The sequence below is a fragment of the Papio anubis genome, chromosome 12 (genome assembly GCF_008728515.1).
Source record: "Papio anubis isolate 15944 chromosome 12, Panubis1.0, whole genome shotgun sequence".
NCBI lineage: Eukaryota > Metazoa > Chordata > Mammalia > Primates > Cercopithecidae > Papio > Papio anubis.
In genome coordinates this window covers 59,386,321-59,408,740 of record NC_044987.1, presented here as the reverse complement: position 1 = coordinate 59,408,740, position 22,420 = coordinate 59,386,321, and the positions used below count along the sequence as shown (strand labels likewise).

The following is a 22,420-nucleotide window of genomic DNA, read 5'->3' as shown; positions in this document are numbered from 1 at the left end:
CAGGAATTCGAGACCAGCCTGGCCAACATGGTGAAACCTCGTCTCTACTAAAAATACAAAAATTAGTCTGGTGTGGTGGTGTGCACCTGTAATCCCAACTATCCAGTGGGCTGAGGTGGGAGAATTGCTTGAACCTGGGAGGCAAAGGTTGCAGTGAGCTGAGATGGCACCACTGCACTCCAACCTGGGCAACACAGTGAGACTCCATCTCAAAAAGAAAAAAGAAAATGTTGTGACCAGAGACAAACAGGAACCTAACTCTTTATTTCCTCTAGGAGCCATGGTTCAGTGTTCATGATTTCAACAACTTTATAGAACATAACTACCATAAAGTCAAAATAATACTACATAATGTGGAATTTAGAGCAGATATGAATGTAAAGTATATAACCATGAAGATAGTAGGGTGGTATTCAGACATATATCGTTTTAAGGCAGGGCACAGTGGCTCACGCCTGTAATCCCAGCACTTTGGGAGGCCGAGGTGGGTGTATCACTTGAGGTCAGGAGTTTGAGACCAGCCTGGCCAACCCTGTCTCTACTAAAAATATAAAAATTAGCCAGGAGTGGTGGCACGTGCCTGTAGTCCCAGCTACTCGGGAGGCTGAGGCAGGAAAATCTCTTGAACCCAGGAGGTAGAGGTTGTAGTGAGCCGAGATCACGCCACTGCACTATAGCCTGGGTGACAGAGCAAAACTCTGTCTCATAAAAAAAAAAAAAAAAAAGAAGTTATAAGTATACTGTTTTAAGATTCTTTTTTTTTTTTTTTTTTTTTTTTGAGATGGAGTCTTGCTCTGTCACCCAGGCTGAAGTGCAGTGGTGCAATCTCAGCTCACTGTGACCTCTGCCTCCCTGGTTCAAGTCATTCTTCTGCCTCAGCCTCCCACGTAGCTGGGACTACAGGCACCTACCACCACGCCCGGCTAATTTTTGTATTTTTAGTAGAGATGGGGTATCACCATATTGGCTAGGCTGGCCTCAAACTCCTGACCGCGTGATCAGCCCTCCTCGGCCTCCCAAAGTGCTGGGATTATAGGTGTGAGCCACCGCGCCCGACCAAGATTCTTATATTCCTAAACACTAGAGTATTTTTGGCAGGCAAGTAATGATAAAAAGAAGATGCATATGCATCTATACAGCAACCACCAAAAATAAGACAAATGGACATAAGCAGAAATTCAATAGTGGTGACACAAATTAAATTATTAATGATAATTCACATAGGAGATAAAATTGAATAAAAATAATTTTCCAACTAAAGGTAGAGAAATGAAAATCTGAGAACAGAAATAGAAATCAAACACCATGACAGATAAATCCAAACATACTAATTTAATGTAAATGGATTAAATACTCTCATTAAAAGGCAGCATTTGTTGACCTTTTATAAATGCAAGCAATTCTATGTTATTATCAAAAACCATACTTTAACATTAAAAGACATAGACAATTTGAAAATAAAGTGATAAAAAAGAAAAAATCTATATCCAGTCTGTTAAGTGGTTGTCCCAGCCCTGCTCACACATCTCTCCAGACACAGAGCACTTACTACCTCCTGAGACAGCCTTCCATTCTTGGATAGTTCTGATTGTTAGAAAGTTACTCCTCAAAGCTAAAATGCCACCAACGCTGTCATAATTCTGTCCCCCCTGCACTAAGAGGACTTCCCTGGCCACACGCTACATCCCTTTCTAGTGGTACTGACCACACTTTATTATAGTTCCTTGTTTCTGTGCCTGATCCCATTCAGACTGTGGGCTCCCCAGGCAGGGACTATAGCTGTGTCATCCGTGGCCTTTTCAGCCCCCAGTCCCGGGCCTTCCACAGAGGAGGTGCCCAGAAACAGTCTGTGGAATCAGAGAATGGATTGTCTCAGAAGTGGTCTCTTCTTCAAGTTAAACATTCGTTATTCTTCTTATGTTCTTCATGGCTTCCAGACTCCACACCACTGCCCTCATCTCCATAGGCTCCAATTGGCCAATGTGCCCTTAATCTATGCAGCTTGGAGTTGAAGACAACATGTATGGTATGGTCTGGCCAGGTTCAAGCCTGTGCTGGATCCTGAGGACAAAGATGGATCCAACTTGGTCCATCTTCAAGGAGTTCACCGCCTTGTAGAGAAGACACACCTGTAAAGAAACACATGCAGTAAAGTGTTACACACACTGAGAGAAGCTTGCATAGGGAACCGTGGGGACATAAAAGAAGTACTAAGTCTTAAAAGGGAGGATGAGGACAGGAAAGGCTCAAAGTGACACTGAATTAGTGGGGACTTTAGGTTGTAGGTAACAGGAAACCCAGCTCAAACTAGCTCAAGTGAAAAGAGAATATTTTAGATCTCATAACTGAGAAGTCTGTGGATAGACTTCAGGCACAGATTGATCCAGAGACTCAAACAATGGCATCAGGACTTGGTTTTTCTTCCTCTATCCCTTAGCTCTGCTGACCTCAGAATTGGCTTCGCTCTGTCCCGTGTGGTGCCAAAGATGGCTGTTGGTCACACCACACTTAGATTCTATAGCTTAGCCACCCCTACTTTCGTATACATTCAGCCTAAGGCCCAGGAAGGATTCTGGATAAATCACTGCTCCAAGGAGGGTCATGACCCCCTTGGAACCAACAGATGGGGCTTAGCCCCACCTCAACCATATGGGCTGAGAGCAAGGGAGGGAAGGGTGACTCCCCAAGAGAAAGAGAGAGGTTCCGTTCTCAAAAGAAGGAATTCTGGGAAGGCCAAGACATCAGACGTCCACAATGGCCTCAGAAGATAAGTAAAGAATTTTTGGATAGATAACAAGACATGGTGTGTTCCAGGCAGAATAGGAAGCATGAGAGTCTCTGAGGTGTGAAGCTGTTCTGGGGAACTCAAGTGCCTGTTTGCTCCAGACTACAGCAGGTGCTTTAGGTGCCCCATGTATATTTGTCTAGCCCTTCCATTTCGGTGCCAATTCAAATGTCTGTTGGAAATAGACATTTCAGGCTGGGTGCAGTGGCACACTCCTGTAATACCAGCACTTTGAGAGGCCGAGGCAGGAGGATCACTTGAGCTCAGGAGTTCAAGACCAGCCTGGGCAACATGGCAAAAACCTGTCTTTACAAAAAATGCAAAAATTAGCCAGGCATGGTGGCATGCACCTGTAGTCCCAGCTACCTGGCAGGCTGAGGCGAAAAGATTGCTTGAGTCCAGGAAGTGAAGGCTGCAATGAGCCAAGATCATCACCACTGCACTCCAGCCTGGAGCTGGGGTGACAGAGTGAGCACCTGTCTCAAAAAAAAAAAAAAAAAAGAAGAAGAAGAAGAAGAGAAATAGACATTTCAGTGTCTATTTCCACCTGCCAGCATCTGCACATTTTGTCTCAGGACTTTTGGAGGGACCAGGGCTATCAACCCATGTGTCAGGCTAGACATGCTGGAGAATTCAAGTCCCTCGAGCAGCCCTCGGCCAATGACTGACTCCCCTAACCCCCTTGCCTCTAATGAGAGGTAACTCTGGATGTATTCTACCCAGGCCTCTAGGGTTCCCTAGCAGTGCTAAGCTTGCTAAAGGTACACCTTATTTAAGGTTCCATTCACTCCTGTGTTACTTTCCCACTCTCCTAATTGTGTTTGCCGGGATCACGTCACACATGAACCACTTGTACTCAAATCCATGTCCCAGGGCCTGCTTCTGGGAGAATCCAAAATAGCCCCAAACACATTCTTCTAAAAATAAAGCTTAAGTCAGTGTCAACACTTTTTTTGCTTTGTTTTGCTGCCACACTGTCCTATTTACTTAGGTGGGATAACAAATATGCATAACATCTGAGGTACAGCCCCTCCTTCCAGGAGCTCCTGGTCTGAGGGGAAGGCAATAATAAGCATTTGATGGCTTTCAAAGTGCCTTCTCGGCCCCGAATCCATTTGCTCCTTGGAAACCTGCAAGGTTTGCAGGACCAAGATTCTTGTGTAAGTGAGGAACACAGAGGCTCAAAGTGAGGCAGTGACTTGGCCCAGGGTCCCAGAGCCAATGATCCCTGGCTGACCCCTTTCTTGGCTTGTGCCTGTGTCAGCACCATCCAGGTGGTCTCTTACCACTAAGAATAATTAGGGAATCCCTCCTTTCTCTGTGGGTTCAGCCAGAGCTCCAGTAAAGACACCCACATCTGTTGCTTGTTTTCTAAACATTGATAACTTTGGAGGCAGAAGATTAGAAGCACCAAAAAACAAACAGCACTCTGATCCTCCCAGGGGCTGCTTCACCTATTGCTCCCTCAGACTAGGGGCTCTCCCAGTGAGAGCAACATTTTCCATGCAGTCAGGGCCATTCTTCCCAAGAACAGGGACTTACACAAGGGTGATACATATGAAAAAGGGGAGACTCGTGGGATGGGAGCAGTCAGGGGACACAGACAAAGGCATCTAATTTAGGGCAGGGGAGATTTCCAGGAGGAAGTAGCATCTAAGGGTGAGTTAGCCTGCCCCAGGAGGAAGGGTGTTCCAGGCAGAGAGAACAGCGTAAGCAAAGGCCTGAAGATGACAGAGAGCATGTGGGTATTTGAGGAACTGAGATTGTCCCCTCCTGCTCCTTTCTGGGGTGAAAACCCAAGCTCGCATCCTCCACCCGCATTCCTTAGTTCTCCTACTCCTTCCTCCCACCCCTTGCCTGGAGCAGGCTGAAAAGGAACAGGGGAGGACCCTACCCATCTGACAGATGCACTGCCTGTGCTGGATCCTTCCACTTGTCCTGCGTGGGCTCACCACCCTTCTCCACCCACAGTAGGCCGCCTGACTCTGGAGCTTCAGTCTGGGTTGAGCCAACAGGAGGCAGTGGTAGAAGACCACAGGATGGGAGGGGAGAGAGAGAGAAATGTGCTTGTTCCCCTGGCTCTCTTCCTGTGAGAGGTTAGCCTCTACCAAAGGCCACAGCTCCAGTCCTCATGCCCTCCCCACCACTGCCCTCTCTGAGTTCCAGTAATAACCCCTTCCTCCCCTCGCCCTGTCAGCCCAAGTAGTTTCCATCCTCACTGTTGCTAGCCAGACAAACTGCACTATTTCGTCTTGATTTTCTAAACCCTCACCACACTCTAAATTACTCATTTTTCAGGGTGCCATCTGTTTCCTACCTGGACCCTGGTGACGCACAGCCCTAATCCACAGTTAGAGGATGGACAGGGTGTGCTAAGCCCTGCAAAGTGCTGGAAACCTGGGAGGAGTTATTTAGTTATTGGTATTCAGCTCAATTCCACCTCACTTGCCTATCCTTTTTTTTTTTTTCTTTCCGAGACAGAGCCTCGTTCTGTCACCCAGGCTGGAGTGCAATGGCGTGACCTCAGCTCACTGCTACCTCTGCTTCCTGGGTTTGAGCAATTTTCTTGCTTCAGCCTCCCAAGTAGCTGGGATTACAGGTGCCCGCCACCACGCCTAGCTAATTTTTTGTATTATTAATAGAGACAGGTTTCACCATGTTGGCCAGACTGGTCTTGAACTCCTGACCTCAGGTGATCCACCCACCTCAGCCTCCCAAAGTGCCGGGATTACAGGCATGAGCCACTGTGCCGGGCCCCTTACTTGCCTCTTGCCAGCCCAACTCATGAGGGTCCAGAGCTGTTCTAAGCACAATATTTGCAGCAAATAACAAATCCACAAGGATGTATTACTGACCCTGTTTTCAGAAGAGGAAACTGAGTTTCAGAAGAAGAAATTGCCCAAATTCATGAAGTCAATTAGAGGCAAGTCCACTGTTTGGACTCCAGTCTAGACTCCAAAGGACCAAATGAGACAGCAAATGTGAAGATGCTTTTGCGACTATGAAGAGCCACCATACCTGTCTGAGCTAAGAACTGTGGTGTGATGCCTGTCCCTCCCCACAAGGCTGAGTCTTGAAGAAGGTCAGATCTGGTAGGAACCCTAGAGATCAGACAGTGTCACACCATCCTGTGCAGAGAGGAAAACAGGTCCAGAGAGGACAAGTAGTTCCGCCAAAGATGAATATTTGCTGTTGGAATCAGAATGAGAATCCAGAATGCACATCTTCAGACACCTCATAAACACATCAGTGAGAAGGACGTAGCACTCCCCTTAGAGAGGGATTTGGAAGAGAGAGAAGAAGAGGGGATAGAGAAGAGGAAATGAGCTGATTTCTGGGCTGTAGCATTTCAGATTTTGGGAATGCAAGGGATTAAGGACCAAACTGACAAGCCAGGAGGAGATAAGACCCTGGAGGCACAGACACGGGCTCCTCGTGAGTAATGAAATAAAGTAACTTGATGTGACTGTTAAACTTCCTCTGTGAGTCACATTGCATTTCCCCCCGGTGACCCAGGCTTCTGAAACTGTTGACAGGTACCATCCACACTCACTCTACCTTTCAACATTTCCCCCCCACTTCCTAGACCTTGAGTTAGAAACATCAAATAGATCAGAGTCATCTGGTTAGGTGCACTGAAAAATCAAGATGTAACTCAAGGGATACCATGGTGGAAAAGACACAACTCGTCTCTGTTCTCACAGCGCTTCCAGTCCAATGGGAAAGGCAGGCCCCAAACAGATAAACAGAAGATTGGGTTGAGTTCTATGAAGAAAACAAACAGGGAACTGGGTGGATGATGGTGCCATTGACTGAGACATAGAAGATTGAAAGGGAAAGAAGTCAAGAGTTCCGGTCCCCACATTATCCAAACAGAGACATCAGGGAGGTTGTTGGATATGGGAGTTTGATGCTCAGAGGAAAGTTTTGGCCCACAGGTTGAAAAAGTCTCCTACTGACCTTTGAGGTTCTCTCAGGTTCTATCTCTTCTTGGAAGCTTTCTCTGATAACATAATTCCTAGGGGTCTTCCCTCTCATGACCATTATTCACTCACTCATTCTCCTCTGTGCTAGGCTTGGTGCTGGGAATGGCTTGGTGCCCTCGATGAATTTATGTTCTAGGTGTGGAGTCAACCGATAGAGGAGACAATTGTAACACAGAATGGTAAATGCTGTGTGAGAGGAAAGCCCAAGGGGCTGTAGGAGCAGAGAAAGTGGGCCTCTGTGCCAGTCAGGTCCTGCAGGAAGAAGATGGCTATCTCATATGGATAATTCAAGAAGGCTCTATTCAGAGATGTGCAGAGAGTGGGGAAACCACAGGGGTTGTGAGATATCCTGGAGCTGAAAGCACTTGGGCATCACTACCACCCCTAGGCCTGAAGAGGAAAGAGAAGGAGGTGGTTACAGGAATCTAGACTCAGGGAGAGCTCTAAGAGAGGGCTGAGGGCAGAGGGAGCTGTGAGCCTCAGTTGAAGATGCAGCAAGAACAACAACAAAATACTTTTTTTTTTTAAGCAAGTGAAATATATCAGAATCATCTGGTAAGGTGTTACTGAAAAGTAAGGCAGGGGATGGAGGTAGGGAGACAGGAGAAAGGAGGAATTAGCATTTGTAAACTGGATGCTCAGGGAAGGCCTCACCAAGAAGGTGACATTTAAGCCAAGACTTTTTTGCAGCATATCTCTAGGTGAGTCTTCCCCTTATCCCTTCAATCAGCTCATCCTACCCTCAAACTGCATCCACCCTACTTCCCCATCCCAGGGTCAGGGCCATGTCTCCAATGTCTTTGGATTAGGGAGCTCCTTGAAGTCCCTGTCAGACTAGAGATCCCCAGGGACAGGAACTCTGTTTCCTCCCACTCTTTCTCATCCAATGACAATAGAAGCTGCCATTATTAAAGCCTATGCCTCACACTAGGCCCGGCTCTAGGCATATTATACACATCACTTCATCTAAGCCTCCTGGCAAGGCTCCGGGGCACAGCTGGGGAACATGAGGCAGCTCAGCCCCCTTTCCAAGGCCCAGCTGCTTTCCCTGACATGGTTCCTGCCTTATCCTCACCCCAGAGAAGGGGAAGTAAAGGATAGACCTTAAATTCTACTTTTTTTTTTCTTTGAGATGTAGTCTCGTTCTGTCACCCAGGCTAGAGTGCAGTGGCGCAATCTTGGCTCACTGCAACCTCTGCCTCCTGGGTTCAGGCGATTCTTCTGCCTCAGCCTCCCGAGTAGCTGGGATTATAGGTGCATGCCACCATGCTCAGCTAATTTTTTTTGTATCTTTAGTAGAGACGGGGTTTCACCATATTTACCAGGCTGGTCTTGAACTCCTGACCTCATGATCCGCCCGCCTCCCAAAGTGCTGGGATTACAGACATGGGCCACTGTGCCTGACAATTTTTTTTTCTTGAGATAGGGTCTCACTTTGTTGTCCAGGCTGTAGTGAGTGCAGTGGCACAATCTCGGTTCACTGCAGCCTCGACCTTCTGGGCTCAAGCAATCCTCCCACCTCAGCCTCTCAAGTAGCTGGTACTATAGGCACATGGCATCATGCCCAGCTAATTTTTGTATTGTTTGTAGAAATGAGGTCTCACTATGTTACCCAGGTTGGTCTTGAACTCCTAGGCTCAAGTGATCCACCCACCTTGGCCTCCCAAAGTGCTGGGATTACAGGCAGGAGCCACTGCTCCTGGCCGACCTTAAATTCTTGAAGGACTGTAAAAGGGAACACAGATCAGACTTCTATTTTATGTCTCCAATGGGTGCAAGGACCAAAGGGTAGAAGTCAACAAGAGGCAGTTTTTGTTAAAATGTGAGAATATCCTAACAGTCAGAGCTGTCTGGCTGCCTTGCAGGCAATGAGCTCCCTAGAGGTGTGCAAGAGAAGCTGGATAGCCTCATGTCAAAAATGAAATAGAGGTGGGGTGTGGTGGCTCACGCCTGTAATCCCAACACTTTGGGAGGCCAAGGCGGGCAGATTACTTGAGGTCAAGAGTTCGAGACCAGCCTGGCTAACATGGCAAAACCCCATCTCTACTAAAAATACAAAAATTAGCTGGGTGTTTTGGCACACCTGTAATTCCAGCTACTCAGGAGGCTGAGGCACAAGAATTGCTTGAACCTGGGAGGCAGGGGTTGCAGTGAGCCGAGATCGCACACTGCACTCCAGCCTGGGTGATATGTTTCCAAAAATAAAGAAATGGGAGGATCTGTTAGGCTCATGAGGGATTTGACTAGGAAACTCGTGAGAATTCTTCCAATTTACATTCTAGAATCCTAAGATATGATTCTAAGACTTTGGTTCTAAGATTTTATTAGAACAAAAGACAATCCCTATCTTCAAAGAACTCACAACCTAGCAGATGAGGTGGTTACTTTCTATAACTGTCATAAACAGTCCTACAGAGTAAATGCAAGGCCATGGGCAGGATCTGAGAAGGAACCCTGACCAAGCCAGGACTGCATGGCTAGTCTCAAGAACCATCTGCATCAGAGTCATTTGGAAATCTTGTTTAAAAATGCTGATTTCTGGGCTCCACTCCAGATTTCCTGAATTAGAACGTCTGGAATGGAGCCCGAAAGTCTACTCAGTAAAACAAACTCCCATGGGGATTCTTAGGCAGATTGAAAACTGAAGCTGCAGGACAGGCACAGCGGTTCATGCCTGTAATCCTGGCACTTTGGGAGGTGGAGGTGGGCAGGTCACTTGAGCCCAGGAGTTCGAGACTAGCCTGGGCAACATGGAGAAACCCAGTCTCTATAAAATACAAAAATTAGCCAGGCATGGTGGTGTGTCCCAGCTACTCAGGAGGCTGAGGGAGGAGGATCACCTGAGCCCAGGAGTTCAAGGCTGCTGTGAGCCATAATCACTCCACTGTACTCCAGTCTGGGTGACACAGTGAGATCCTGTCTCAAAAAAAAAAAAAAAAGAAAGAAAGAAAGAAAGAAAGAAAATTGAGATTGCAAGCCTAGGTGATAAGGATGACTTTTCTAAGAGGTGATCTCCAGATTGAGAAAAAGGAATAGTTCGGTCAAAACAAGGTGGGTACAATATGCCTTAGATATATTCTGAGATTCTGTAATTGAGAGTATGTGCCTCAGATATCCTGGAGCAGACCTCTGCAAGGGAGTGAGAGAGCCGGCCTGAGGCTGTTATTAATTATTCTGAGGCAGTGAGCGGGTAAAAGGGTGCTCCACAGGGTCCCTGGGAGAAATTCTCTGGAACTGTTCCTTTCTCTGCCACTAGCCTCTTGGCTCTTATTCCCCAGCTGCCCCAATTCTCTGAAGCCTGCAATGTCACCAGCGAGGAAACAACAGTTTGAGTGAGGGCATGGTGGTGGAAAATAAAGTGTCATGGGACAGAGATGAGTAAGGTGTGGCTGAACACAAGTTGGTCAGGCACTGTCAGGAACTTTTGAGGCTTGATGGAGGAAACACCTGCTGGTGCTACTCAGAGAGAGGGGGGTGTGTAGCAGATTTTGGGTCTGGGCTCTGCCTCCTGGGCAAATCCCTTCTCCAACTGGGCCTCTGCATCCTATGTAGAAAAGTTTGTGTAAGAATCATATTAACTTGCTGTTGACCCTTTGGTTTTAATACTTTGGACTCAAAGGTCTCATCTGACCCCAACCATAAGCCTGTGAAGAATGCATGGTGGAACTATAACAACTTTACAGCGAGGCCAAGTCCCGGTGAGGGGCAGCGACTCGCCCACCACCCACAGCCACGCCGCAGCAAAGTCGGCTCCTGGAGATCGGCCTCATGCTGGGCTTGCTGAGGCCCAGCGGAACGAGAGGCTTTCGGTCTCTGGTCCAGGAAGCAGGCGCTGCAGGGGACGGAAGGGTCGTAGCCCACAGCCAGGGGAGGCCAAGGAGCTGGGCGGAGGCACTCAAGGCCAGCCCCGGGAGAAGTGGGTGTGCTGGGGCCCGGGCGGGGCCGGGGGAGGGGACGCCTGGGGGAGGGAAAAGGGATCCAAGCGCGGGTGGGAGCCCAGAGCCAGAGAGCGCGCTGGGCGGTGCCGGGCACCCGCGGAGTGGAACCGGGCCGGTGGAATGCACAGGGTCGCAGCGCCTGGGCCATCCTCGGTCAGAGGCGAGCGAGCAAACGGGCGCCCCAGAGCCTTGCTGAGAGGCAGGTAAGGCACCCACTGAGCTGGGAAGGCTGAGCTACAGTCGGGGGTGCAAGTGAGGGGTCTTCCCGCTTCCCTTCCAAGGGTCACGGGGCACTCTCCGTGAGACTGTGGAACCGACGGGGCGTGGGGCAGGGGTGGGCGCTGCAAATACCGAGCAAGTCCTCCAGGATCCTCCCCGATCCTCCCGATCCTCCCGATCCTCCCGAGCGCAGTGATCGCAGAGCAGCATGTGGGAGTAGGGAGCTGGGCTCTGCGCGCCCCGTCTGGAAACCGTGGGGACTTGCGCCGTTAGTCCCAGCCCTCAAGACGGCTACAAGAAAAGTTCCTCCACACCCACAGGAGTGCAAGTGAACACCTGCGGCTGGCAGCCAGTGCACGCGCAGAAAAGACACTTCAGGACCCAGCACAGTCTCATTTGGCCGGGGCCACTGGCTCTGCGGAGCTGACTTGCCCATTCCCTCTACCACACTGTGTCCCTCACCCTGTCTGACCTAGTCCCGGGAAAGCTGGGGACTCCCAAAATCATCCTCTGCTGCCAGTAACATAGGTCGAGGCTGGGAGTCGGGAGACTTGAGTTCTAGTTTACAGGCTGTGTAAACCCGGGCAGTCACCCCTCAGCTCTGCGCCTTGCCTTCGCTTTTCCTGGGTCACCATTTGTAAAATGGGCCTCCTGCTCCTGTTGCCTGCATACCCCATGGGACAGAAGGAGAAAGGGGGATTGGACCTGGGAGTCTTTTATCTCGAGAATAAGTGAGTTTAGTCCTTGCACGAAAGCCCACCAAAGTATCCCCTCCTAAAATCCTCTCCCGACTCCCCACTAATTTGCATATAGGGAAACTGATACCCCAGGGGAGATGATTTACCTAAGGTTACAACAGAGACCAAACAGAATTAGAACCCAAGTTTCCTCAGTCCTAGCCCAGGGCTCTCTCCACTTCACCTACAAAGGCATATTGTAAACGTGTGAGCGCCTCCTTATTTCCTTGCATCTGTCCACTTTGTTCCTGATGGAGGAGACCCATGCTGGGGGCCTGGAAACTGCTTTCAGATTTTCTTGACTCCTTGAGATGATAACCATCACCTTCTCCATCCCTCACTCACTCCATACCTCTCAAAGCACGTCCATAAATTTAATGTGCTAGTGATCAAAATACCTTCTGAGAGGGAAGAAAGACAAGAAACTCCATCTTATTGATGAGGAAAATGAGGCCTAGAGTGATAGTTACTCAACCAAAATGCATGACTAGACGTGTTGGCATAGTAGGGGCAGGAACCCAGGTCTCCTGATTCCCCCTCTGATGTGTTCTCCACCAGCTACAGGACTACAGAATGGTACCCCTCAATGATAAAGGACTGCAGGGATGATCAGAGAGGGTGGGAAACAAGGAAGGCTTCTGGAGAAGGTGAGGTTCCTGGGAATCAAGAAGAATAATAAGAACCTCCTGGTTGCGTCTGAGGCTAGGAGAGCTGGGGTGGGAAAGGAGACATAGAGATGGCTGTTCTTGATAATATGGGGGGAAAGGAAAGATATGGAGACAGAAAAGGAAACAGTGTGACCAGGCTGCCTGATAATTTTCTTGTATGTTTGCAATTTCTAAAACTTTCCCATCTCTTGTCTCCTCCAGTTCTCATGTGAGTTAGGCAGGGCAGGGATCATTATCCCCATCTTATAGATGAGGTTCAGAGGAAGTAAATGCAGTGTTCAAGGACACAGAGCCAAGCATACAGCCAAGATTAGAATCATGAAAGGAACACTTGAACGGCAAGATCACAGGCCGAAGGACCGGGGAGTTGGACTGTGTGTGTGTGTGCAGTGGGTGGGTGTATATAGCCACACCCTGGGTAGGTACACAGGGAAGAGGGTTGCAAAGCCATTGCTGGTGTTTCGAGGCCAAGAATGTTTGCCCTTTGGATTGAATGGGGTCCAGGTGCAGGGAGCATCTGGGCTTCCAAAGAAAGCTTAGAATTCTTCCTCCTGTGACTCACCCCACCTGACTGAGATGACTGCTTTTCTTTGAGCCATCCCTTCCCCAGACCAAATGAAATCTGTTTTGCCCTTCCCTGGAGGTTGCTTTTTAAATATTGTAAGCTGTTTTCATGAATGTATATGTGTGTGCCAGAGCAGAGGCATGCTCTTAGAGAAGAGGCATTGATTCATTTATTCTTGAATGCCTGCTAGGTATCAGGGCTGGGAAATAAAGAAATGTATGAGGCACAGGACCCTGCCCTCTTACCTCAAAGCACAGTTACACACACACACACAAACACACAATTTCAATACAGCATAGTGCTCTAATAAGTCTTCGTGCAAAGCACTTTTGGGGAAAAAAACAAGAGGGAGAGACTAACTGGCTAGGGAGTGAGGAAGGAGGTGTCCCAGGAGAAGGTCTACAGAGATGAATTGGAGCTGGGTCTTGAAGGATGAGTGGGAGTTTGCCGGGCAGGTAAAAAGAGGAAGGGCATTCTTGTTTAAGAAAACAGCATGAGCAAAGGCAAGAGATGTGCAAGTGCAAGGAGTATTTGGAGAGTGGCCTGTAGTTCAGTGTCATGGGTGCAGGCCACTGAGAAGAGCTGCGGGGAGATGAGGCCAGTGTCAGAGTCACATTTCAAGGCACTTCAGTGGTAATCAGAAGAGTTTAGAGTCTGCCCTACTGGCAGGAGGGAACTTATAGTGGAAAGGTCTGTGGAGGGGAAGTCAAGATACTTGGTTTCTGGCTCCAACTCTGCCACTACTGGGCTGTGAGACTTTAAGCAGGTGATTGCCTTGGGGAGGAGGGTCTATTTTCCCACTGGTTGAATGAGGGGGTTGCACCAACAACATGATCATGAAGATCTCTTCCAGCTCAGATTCTATTCCTTTTCCTTCCAACTGGATGCTAGGGGCTACTCCTTCAACTCCTCTCCCACTCCACCAGCTCTCCAGTCCACAAGAGTGGTAAGACCACTGAGGGGACAGTGGCAAAACTGTACACCCCAGGAGCTGTCTTTGGATCACCTACCTGCTTTATGTGACTTTTTCTACCTGCCTCTCTGTACTTCATTTCCAGACACTGAAGACGCTCATTCTGAAAGAGTAGCTGAAATGGAGCAATGGGAAAGAAAGACCCAAGGGTAGAGTTTCACTTTTCCCCCAGAGCAACCTGAACGAAAACCCCACTAAGATCCCCAGTTCATCCCTCAGATCACAGCTTTAGTCCCCAAGTAGGGGTTGGACAAGTGCAAGGCAAGTGCATTTTGTGAGAACCTGGTAATGTGTGGGAAATAGCAGGAACAGAGAGTGAACCTGGCTCATCTAGGGAATCAGGAGTAGGTCTGGAGCAGCGGGGTGCATGGGAGACGAGAGCATAAAGGAAGGCTACCTCCTCCTCCGAAGCTTACCAAGCTTCATCTCACTGGGTCCTAGACTAAGATTGGTGAGAATCTGTGGTGCACGAAAAGGCCATAGTAACAAAGTTAGAGGAGATGATGCCCCATGACACTAGGAGTCTGTGTCTGGTGTGATGTGAAGCTTAGATGTGAGGAAACACTGCCATTTGTAGTGGAAAGAGCACCTGAACAGTACCCCCAAACACCTGGGTTCTTGTCTGAGTGCTGCCATTTATGGGCCATGTCATTTTGGACTAGTCACTTCTCCCTTCTGAGCCTCAGTTCCCTCATCTACGAAATGGAGGGTTGGCCTGGAATCTAGATTCTAGAAGATCCTTAAAGTCCCTGTCAGCTTGGCCATCTGCTCACCCTCTTTCCTCACTGGCCTATCTTCTATTTCAAGGCAAGACCTCTCCAGGGCAGGAGCTCTGTCTTCCCCATCCAAGGATCTTGGTAATCAGGGACTCTCCTGGACAGGGAAGCCAAGGAACTCAGAAACAGTGGCAAAACTCCCCTGTTCCTGACTGCGAGTCCCCAGCTTGAGCCCCAGAGGCAGTCCCAGAGCCCCATAGAGAACCAACCTGTGCCTTCATCAGCTTTCTGCCTCTCCTAATTCAGACAGGAGGCCCTTGCACCCAGGCCCTCCCTCCCACACAAACCCAGCACCCAGAGGTGTGGAACTATGGCCTCTTTTCTCCTCCTGTCAGAATCACAAACATCCTAGTCTATCCAGAGAGGCCCTGAGGTGTGAAAGGTCTCATGAATCTTTATTCCCCTCATGGAACACTGCCTCAAAGCCCCCCGCTGACCTCCACACTGTCCCCTTCTCCCACTTTCTGCAGAGTCTATCTCCTCCTCAGGCTGGATCATCCTGGCAGGTGAGCTGTGAAGAGGAAAAATGAGTAAATCCCTCAGTTTGGTTCGGCTGGGATATCAGATGTAAGTCAGTCCCAGGGCTCAGAAGCATCTTAACCTGTGAGGAAAAGGTCCACAGCCTTCTCTATCTTGGGATTTGAGAAGCTCTAGAAATCCCCCAAAATGCTTCTCCCATCAGCCTGTCTAACTTCCCATGGTTTCACAGCTTGGTTTCATGATTTAAATCATCACAGGACATTAGAACCAACTGGGACCCCTTCATTTTACAGATGCAGACAGAAGCTGAGGCACAGAAAAGGGAAGTCTTACGTCCAAAGTCACACAAGGAGCAGCTGAGCCGGGACAACCCCCTATGTTTCCATTTCCTTCACCGTAAAGTAAGGGCATATAGCCTAGATGGGCTCTGAAGGCCCTTCCAGCCTCTGCTCTACAAAATACAACCACCGCCATCTGTGCAGTGTCTAGTGCCAAGCACTACATGTTTTAATTTTCACAACAAAGCTCTGCTACAGATAGTGCTCATTCTGTGACCGTGTTCATATCCTGTCTATCTGAATAGATTGGGTGGTAACACATCATTTGTTCCTGTGTAAAATATCAACGCAGCTGCCATTCTCCCACTCATGTCTGTTCCCTTGGCATTCTAAAAGGCCCTTGCTAAGGTAACCCTTAGGAAAGGGAATGTTTTAGGCTGCACCATCAGCTGGTCCCTGAGTGTGAGTCCACATGTTAAATAGGTTTCTCATGATGTCACCCAATGAAGACACTAAGTCTGGAGTTGGGGGACAGCAATCAGAGGCCCTTTGGTCACTGCACAGTTCCTTTAACTGCAACCCTAGGCTGGCCTGACCCAGCTGCTGCAGGAAGGGGAGGGGCTGTGGGAGGGGGTCAGAGCCCACAGCAGGACTATTGCACAATCCTTGGGGCCTGGCCTTGGGCAATCCACCCTGGTTCCTTCCTTTTCTGCTTTCTAGCTCTGGGCTTTCCCAGCTCCGAAGTCAATACTGAGATCTCAGATGTGTCCAGAGACATCCTGAAGAGGCTCGGGGGTTGAGGAGCCTTAGTGTGTCCACAAAGAGACTCCTGAAACTGACTGAGAGCCAGCGGATTTGCCAGCTGGTGAGTCTTCCAGATTGAGATTTCCCTCCCTCTCCCTGTCAGTTAAAACCCCTTTCCGATGATACGTAAGAAAACTGAATGGTAACTGCCCTGCCCTGGGATTGGAGCTCGGGACGACTAGGAGCTTTTACCTTCACAGTATGTGCTGCGTCCATTCTTTTTTTTTAAACCTATGTGTACATATTTGCTTCTTGAAAACAAAAAGTTTTTAATCCTCTTCTGTATAATACAAGTGTATACTCATAGCAAGCCTTGAAGGAGGAGGCCAAGGATGATCATTTTTCTTTTTTTTTTTTTTTTTTTTTTTGAGACAGAGGTCTTGCTCTGCTGCCCCGGCTGGAGTGCAGTGGCATGATCTCGACTCACTGCAACCTCTGCCTCCCAAGTTCAAGCGGTTCTCCTGCCTCAGCCTCCTGAGCAGCTGGAAATACAGGCATGCGCCTGGCTAATTTTTGTATTTTTAGTAGAGATGGGGTTTCTCCATGTTGGCTAGGCTGGTCTTGAACTCCTGACCTCAGGTGACCCGCCCACCTCAGCCTCCCAAAGTACTGGGATTAAAGGAGTGAGCCACCGCACCTGGCCTATTTTTTTAAATTGTGCTTAAAACACACACACACACACACACACACAAATGTACCATCTTAGTCATTCTTGAGTGTACACTCAGTAGTGTTAGCTAGATTCACCTTGTTGTGCAGCAGATCTCCAGAACCTTTTCATCTTGCAAAACTGAAACTCTATACCTACCATACAACAACTCTATGGTCATCTCTTTTGGTAGATGAGGAAACCGAAGCCCAACCAGGGAAAGGAACTTATTTCCTTCAAAGTAGGCTCCTCCAGACACTTACACTGTTTGTTTGTTGTCTACCTGTGAAATTGCCTGAGGCTCCTTCCTCCTTCAACCCTTACTTGGCCATTTCCTCCTCGGGTCTCACATCTGTCTCTACCCCCACTTTGTTATCCTCTCTGCCCCAACTCGTGACTCAGCATCTTGCACTAAACTATTTCAAGACTCTTGTAGCTGGGCTCACTGCCTCAATTCCAGCTCCCTCCAGTCCACATGACAGTCAGAGTATCCTTTCCAGGCACAGATCTGACCATTTTATCTTCCCTAGCTACAGAATAAAGTTCCAACTCTACAGAGTGGCACTCAAGGCTGCCCATGATCTGGCTCCTATCTCTCCTGTCCCACATCCTATGCTATTCTTCTACACATCTTACACTTCAACCTCTTTATGCTACTTTCCATTTTTCTAAACATGTACACACTTTGTTGCGCCTTTGCTCATGTTGCCTTCCTTTGTCTTCTCTGCCTCTTAAAAATCCTTCAAGGTCCAACTCAAATGCCTCCATCACTGTGGACACTCTCTAAGCCCTGATCAGTATCCATTACTTATTCCTTTTAGCCTTAGTAGCTCCTGGCTTGTCCCCTGCATTGTATCAGAGCAGAGCCCCTGGATCTGGGCGAAGGCACTGGATCTGAGCCACCCCGAGCTCCCATCACAGGGCCTGGCCCATATTGGTGATAACTATCTGGATGATTTTTTGAGTTATTTATTTCCTCATGCTGCTCCTACTTGCTATTGGCAGACACGAGGGAAGAAGCAGCCACAGATCTTTTGCCTGACACATGGGGTAGTAGATGAGAACGTATATCTCCTGGATCTTAACTCAGTGAGCTCTTGTTCTTCTCCCCTCCTCCATCCAGACAGGACAGCACAAGTACTAGATGGCAGAGGGCCCCAAAGGCCTTGCATAAAATGCTGCCCAGTCCTGGCTAATTGCGTTCATAGAGCCATTGATGAATATTTATCATGGTCAGAATGATCATATTTTCCAGGGAAGAGATCTTATGGTTAATAGTCACATTAGTTAACTTTAGTTTGTTAACAGTTCTGCCCATATGATGGAGGACTGAATGCTTGGCCCATAGAGAATTCCTTAAAGTGGACATCTTTACTAGAAACTATTGAGAGAAGGATAACACCCATTCAGTCTTAGGGCAGTCCCCTAGAAAAAGGGAATGCCCAGCCAGTCGCAGGGTAGTGCCCTGGGAAAGGAGAACACCCAGTCTCAGGGTAGTCCTCCAGATTGGAGGAAGAGACATAGCCCTGCTGACCAGGCGCATGTGGCCTGATGATATCCTTATCAAAAACAAGAGGATAGCCACATATTGCCTTATATGTTAAGTGTTGGGGGGGAAGGGAAGGCTGTGATGATAAAGGTGGTGTAGTGTGGCTGAGGGGTGGGGAGCACTGAACGGAGGCTTCCCTAAAGGAAGTGAGTGTGGGGCCTTGTTTACAGGGAATGACATATGGTTTTTCAGAGACAAGGATGCAAGTCTGTTTTAAGATGTTCTTTCTGACTGGGCACAGTGGCTCACGCCTGTAATCCCAGCACTTTGAGAGGCTGAGGCGGGTGGATCATGAGGTCAGGAGATCAAGACCATCCTGGCTAACACGGTGAAACCACATCTCTACTAAAAATACAAAAAAATTAGCCAGGCATGGTGGCGGGCGCCTGTAGTCCCAGCTACTTGGGAGGCTGAGGCAGGAGAATGGCGTGAACCTAGGAGGCGGAGCTTGCAGTGAGCTGAGATCGCGCTACTGCACTCCAGCCTGGGCGACGAGCGAGACTCCATCTCAAAAAAAAAAAAAAAAAAAGGTTATTTCTATATTATAGACTAAGGATCTCTGAGAAGAAGGAAAAGGAACATTTATAATCACTTAGTATATGCCAGGTACATAATGACTATTTCAGGAGACAAGATAGTTGGCGTGCTTGTGTCTTCTTTTTGTGGGCAGGTAAACCCCAAGCCAGACTGAGAACTCCTTTCACTCTCCCGCCCTCAGGCCCAAGCTGTTCTTCTCTTCTCCAGTGCCTACAGTGGTTGCCAACCTGTTCCCATTTCCCTGACCACCTCCTTTCCAACAGAATTTCTGCAAATAGCTAGGAATATCTAGTCTTTGGGACACAGGATGCTTGAGAGGTCAAATGATCCAGCTTCTGGCCTCTAGGTAGGATGAAATTTAAACCATCCCCAGGCATCTTCCAAAAAGGTGTACCCATGGAGTCTTTTTTTTTTTTTTCTTTTGAGACAAAGTCACACTCTGTGGCCCAAGCTGGAATACAGCAGCTCTATCTTGGCTCACTGCAACCTCCACCTTCTGGGTCCAAGCGATTCTCCTGCCTTAGCCTCCCAAGTAGCTGGGATTACAAGTGCTCACCACCATGCCCAGCTAATTTTTGTATTTTTAGTAGAGATGGGGTTTTACCATGTTGGTAAGGCTGGTCTCCAACTCCTGACCTCAAGTGATCCATCCGCCTCAGCCTCCCAAAGTGCTGGGATTACAGGCATGAGCCACTGTGCTCAGCCTGTCTGTGGAGTCTATAAAGAGAACTGTGCTGAAGGAGAGTTGTGATGAATGTCTTCTTATGGTGCCACACAGTCCTGCTGAGAGCTAGCTTGGAAGTGGAAGCAGCTCTAAGCTAGCCACAAGGAGCAGGGCTTTCTGTCTTGGCTCTACCTCCAATATTCTGTGATCATGGACAAGCCACTTATTCTCTCAAGGCCTCAGTCTCCCTGTGTGTAAAATGGCAAGAGTTACATTAAATAATCCTTAAGGTCCTTCTAACCTAAAGTTCAGTGATTTATAGAATCTAAAGAAATGAGTGATTAGTATGGGTTCTGATGGTCGGGGAAGGCTTTATTCTACAATTATTTATTGAGTACTTATCGAGTGCTGTCATAAGTGATTGCATATAGCAGTCAGTAAAACAAATATAGGCCCTGCCTTTATTATTTAGTATGTGGTCTAGTGGAAAAGACAAACATGTAATCAAGTAACCAGAATAAGCTATTGTATTAGTCCATTTTCATACTGCCATGAAGGAATACCCGAGCCTGGGCAGTTTATAAAGAAAAAGAGGTTTAATGCACTCACAGTTCCACATGGCTGGGGAGGCCTCACAATCACGGCAGAAGGCAAAGGAGGAGCAAAGGCACATCTTACATGGTGGCAGGCAAGAGAGCAGGTGCAGGGGAACTGCCCTTTATAAAACCATCAGATCTCTTGAGACTTATTTACTGTCATGAGAACAGCATGGGAAAAACCCACCCCCATGATTCAGTTACTTCCTACTGGGTCCCTCCCATGACACATGGGGATTATGGGAGCTATGATTCCAGATGAGATTTGGGTAAGGACACAGCCAAACCATATCAGCCATGATGCTAGGATTTTACTGGGATCTGAAGGGAGGAGGTCATTTGAGCTCCAGGTGACAGAGCCATCCCCTCTCTCTTTTCTCTTGCCAACAGAGCTTCTACCGAGTCTTCCCCCACCTCAATCCCTGTTGCTATGGAGACTACCAATGGAACTGAGACTTGGTATGAGAGCCTACATGCCGTGCTGAAGGCTTTAAATGCCACTCTTCACAGCAATTTGCTCTGCCGGCCAGGGCCAGGGCTGGGGCCAGACAACCAGACTGAAGAGCGACCGGCCAGCCTACCTGGCCGTGATGACAACTCCTACATGTACATTCTCTTTGTCATGTTTCTATTTGCTGTCACTGTGGGCAGCCTCATCCTGGGATATACCCGCTCCCGCAAAGTGGACAAGCGTAGTGACCCCTATCATGTGTATATCAAGAACCGTGTGTCTATGATCTAACACGAGAGGGCTGGAATGGTGGAAGACCAAGACACCTGGGGATTGCGTCTGGGGCCTCCAGAACTCTGCTGTGGACTGCATCAGGTCTCAGTGTCCCTATCTGTAAGAGCAACAAGAAACAGGGCTAAGGGAGGTCATCACTGGGGTGGGAGAAGAGGGGCTGGTAGACCGAAGCCTTGTGCATAAGGATTTTTTCCCAGGAAAAGATAGACTTTATAAACAGTGGGAGTCCATGAACAAACATATAAAAGTAGCAACAGATAATGACCAATAACTGGTTCAGTGGCTGGAGTACTGGGGGCCTGAAGGTTGGAGAAGGGAGAAGTTGTAGCAGAGGGAAATGAGACAGGAAGATGCTCTGGGGACACATTTTTTGTGTTATCTTCAAAAGCCATGAGAAGCAGTGATGATTATCCCATATCACAGATATGATTTACCACCACCACCCTGCCACCACTCCCACTCGCACTCCCATAAAGAAAGCAGGTCAAGTGCTGTGCCGCCCATTTGGGCCTGAGTAGTGCCATGATTGGAACCCAGGAACTCTGGTCTCCTTGCCTAGTGCTTTTCAAAACTCTGTGCCACACAGGAGTGGATCCAGGCCTGAAGGTCATACAATTCTGGGGACTCTCTTTAAGAAAAAGAATTCTAAAATATCTTACTTTTGCAAACATTATGCAAATATACTGCCACATTAATATGTTGCTAGGGCTCCTACTAGGACCTTAAGAAGGAGCTCATGTGAGTCAGGACCCTGAATGTTAGGCCTTGTTAGCTCTATGGTTCATATGCTTCTTGAACCAAGTCACAGGGTACTTCCCAGCCACATTGCCAGTCAACAGGACTAAACTACCTCCAAAGCAGCCTCTTCAGTTTTGAGTTCTGTGAGAAATGTTTTCCTTTTCTTTTTCTTTTTTTTGAGACAGTCTCCCTATGTCACCCAGGCTGCAGTGCAGCAACCCAGTCTTGGCTTACTGCAACCCCCACCTCCCAGGTTCAAGCAATTATCCTGCCTCAGCCACCTGAGTAGCTGGGATTACAGATTCCTGTCACCACACCCAGCTAATTTATATATATATATATATATTTTTTCTTTTTTTTTAAAGTAGAGGCAGGGTTTCACCATGTTGTTGCCCAGGCTCGTCTCGAACTCCTGGCCTCAAGTGATCTGCCCATCTCGGTCTCCCAAAGTGCTGGGATTACAGGTGTGAGCCACCACGACTATCTGAGTTTTCTGAGGTCATATTGAATCTGCTTCTATAAGACTGATATTGCCAAGGTGGGCGGATCACCTGAGGTCAGGAGTTCGAGACCAGCCTGGCCAACATGGTGAAACCCCATCTACTAAAAATATACAAAAATTAGCCAGGCCTGGTGGCGGGTGCCTGTATTCCCAGCTACTTGGGAGGCTGAGGCAGAAGAATTGTTTGAACCCGGGAGGCGGAGGTTGCAGTGAGCCAAGATTGCACCACTA

The 22,420-nt window shown here is 48.3% G+C and overlaps 1 protein-coding gene and 1 long non-coding RNA gene across 8 annotated transcripts; one reads left to right on the top strand and one right to left on the bottom strand.

The window, feature by feature from the left end:
* Positions 1-1,306: 1,306 nt before the first annotated feature.
* LOC116269719 lies at positions 1,307-6,342 on the bottom strand. The gene is made up of 2 exons (XR_004177442.1): positions 5,804-6,342; positions 1,307-2,129 (listed from the first exon to the last, which is right to left on the bottom strand). It is a non-coding gene; the product is annotated as an uncharacterized LOC116269719 (long non-coding RNA).
* A 4,423-nt stretch (positions 6,343-10,765) lies between these two features.
* On the top strand, positions 10,766-21,217 carry LOC116268553 (potassium voltage-gated channel subfamily E member 3). 7 transcript variants are annotated; one of them, XM_017948757.2, is made up of 5 exons: positions 10,809-10,912; positions 15,118-15,214; positions 15,421-15,528; positions 16,126-16,270; positions 20,595-21,217. In XM_017948757.2, exon 5 carries the CDS (start codon positions 20,635-20,637, stop codon positions 20,944-20,946), a length of 312 nt encoding a protein of 103 aa, XP_017804246.1. In that variant the 5' UTR covers positions 10,809-10,912; positions 15,118-15,214; positions 15,421-15,528; positions 16,126-16,270; positions 20,595-20,634; the 3' UTR covers positions 20,947-21,217. The 7 variants fall into 7 exon arrangements, 6 of the variants coding, with proteins under 6 accessions (XP_031508974.1, XP_031508976.1, XP_017804246.1 ...); XM_017948758.3 differs by having other exon boundaries at positions 10,824-10,912; positions 15,118-15,153; XM_031653116.1 differs by lacking the exon at positions 15,118-15,214 and having other exon boundaries at positions 10,801-10,912.
* The last annotated feature ends 1,203 nt before the right edge of the window (positions 21,218-22,420 follow it).

Coding starts and splice junctions, on each gene's coding strand:
- LOC116268553 (XM_031653114.1), top strand. CDS start 10,830: ATGCACAGGGTCGCAGCGCCTGGGCCATCCTCGGTCAGAGGCGAGCGA. Junction 10,913..20,594: donor AGAGCCTTGCTGAGAGGCAG/GTAAGGCACCCA, acceptor TCTTGCCAACAG/AGCTTCTACCGAGTCTTCCC.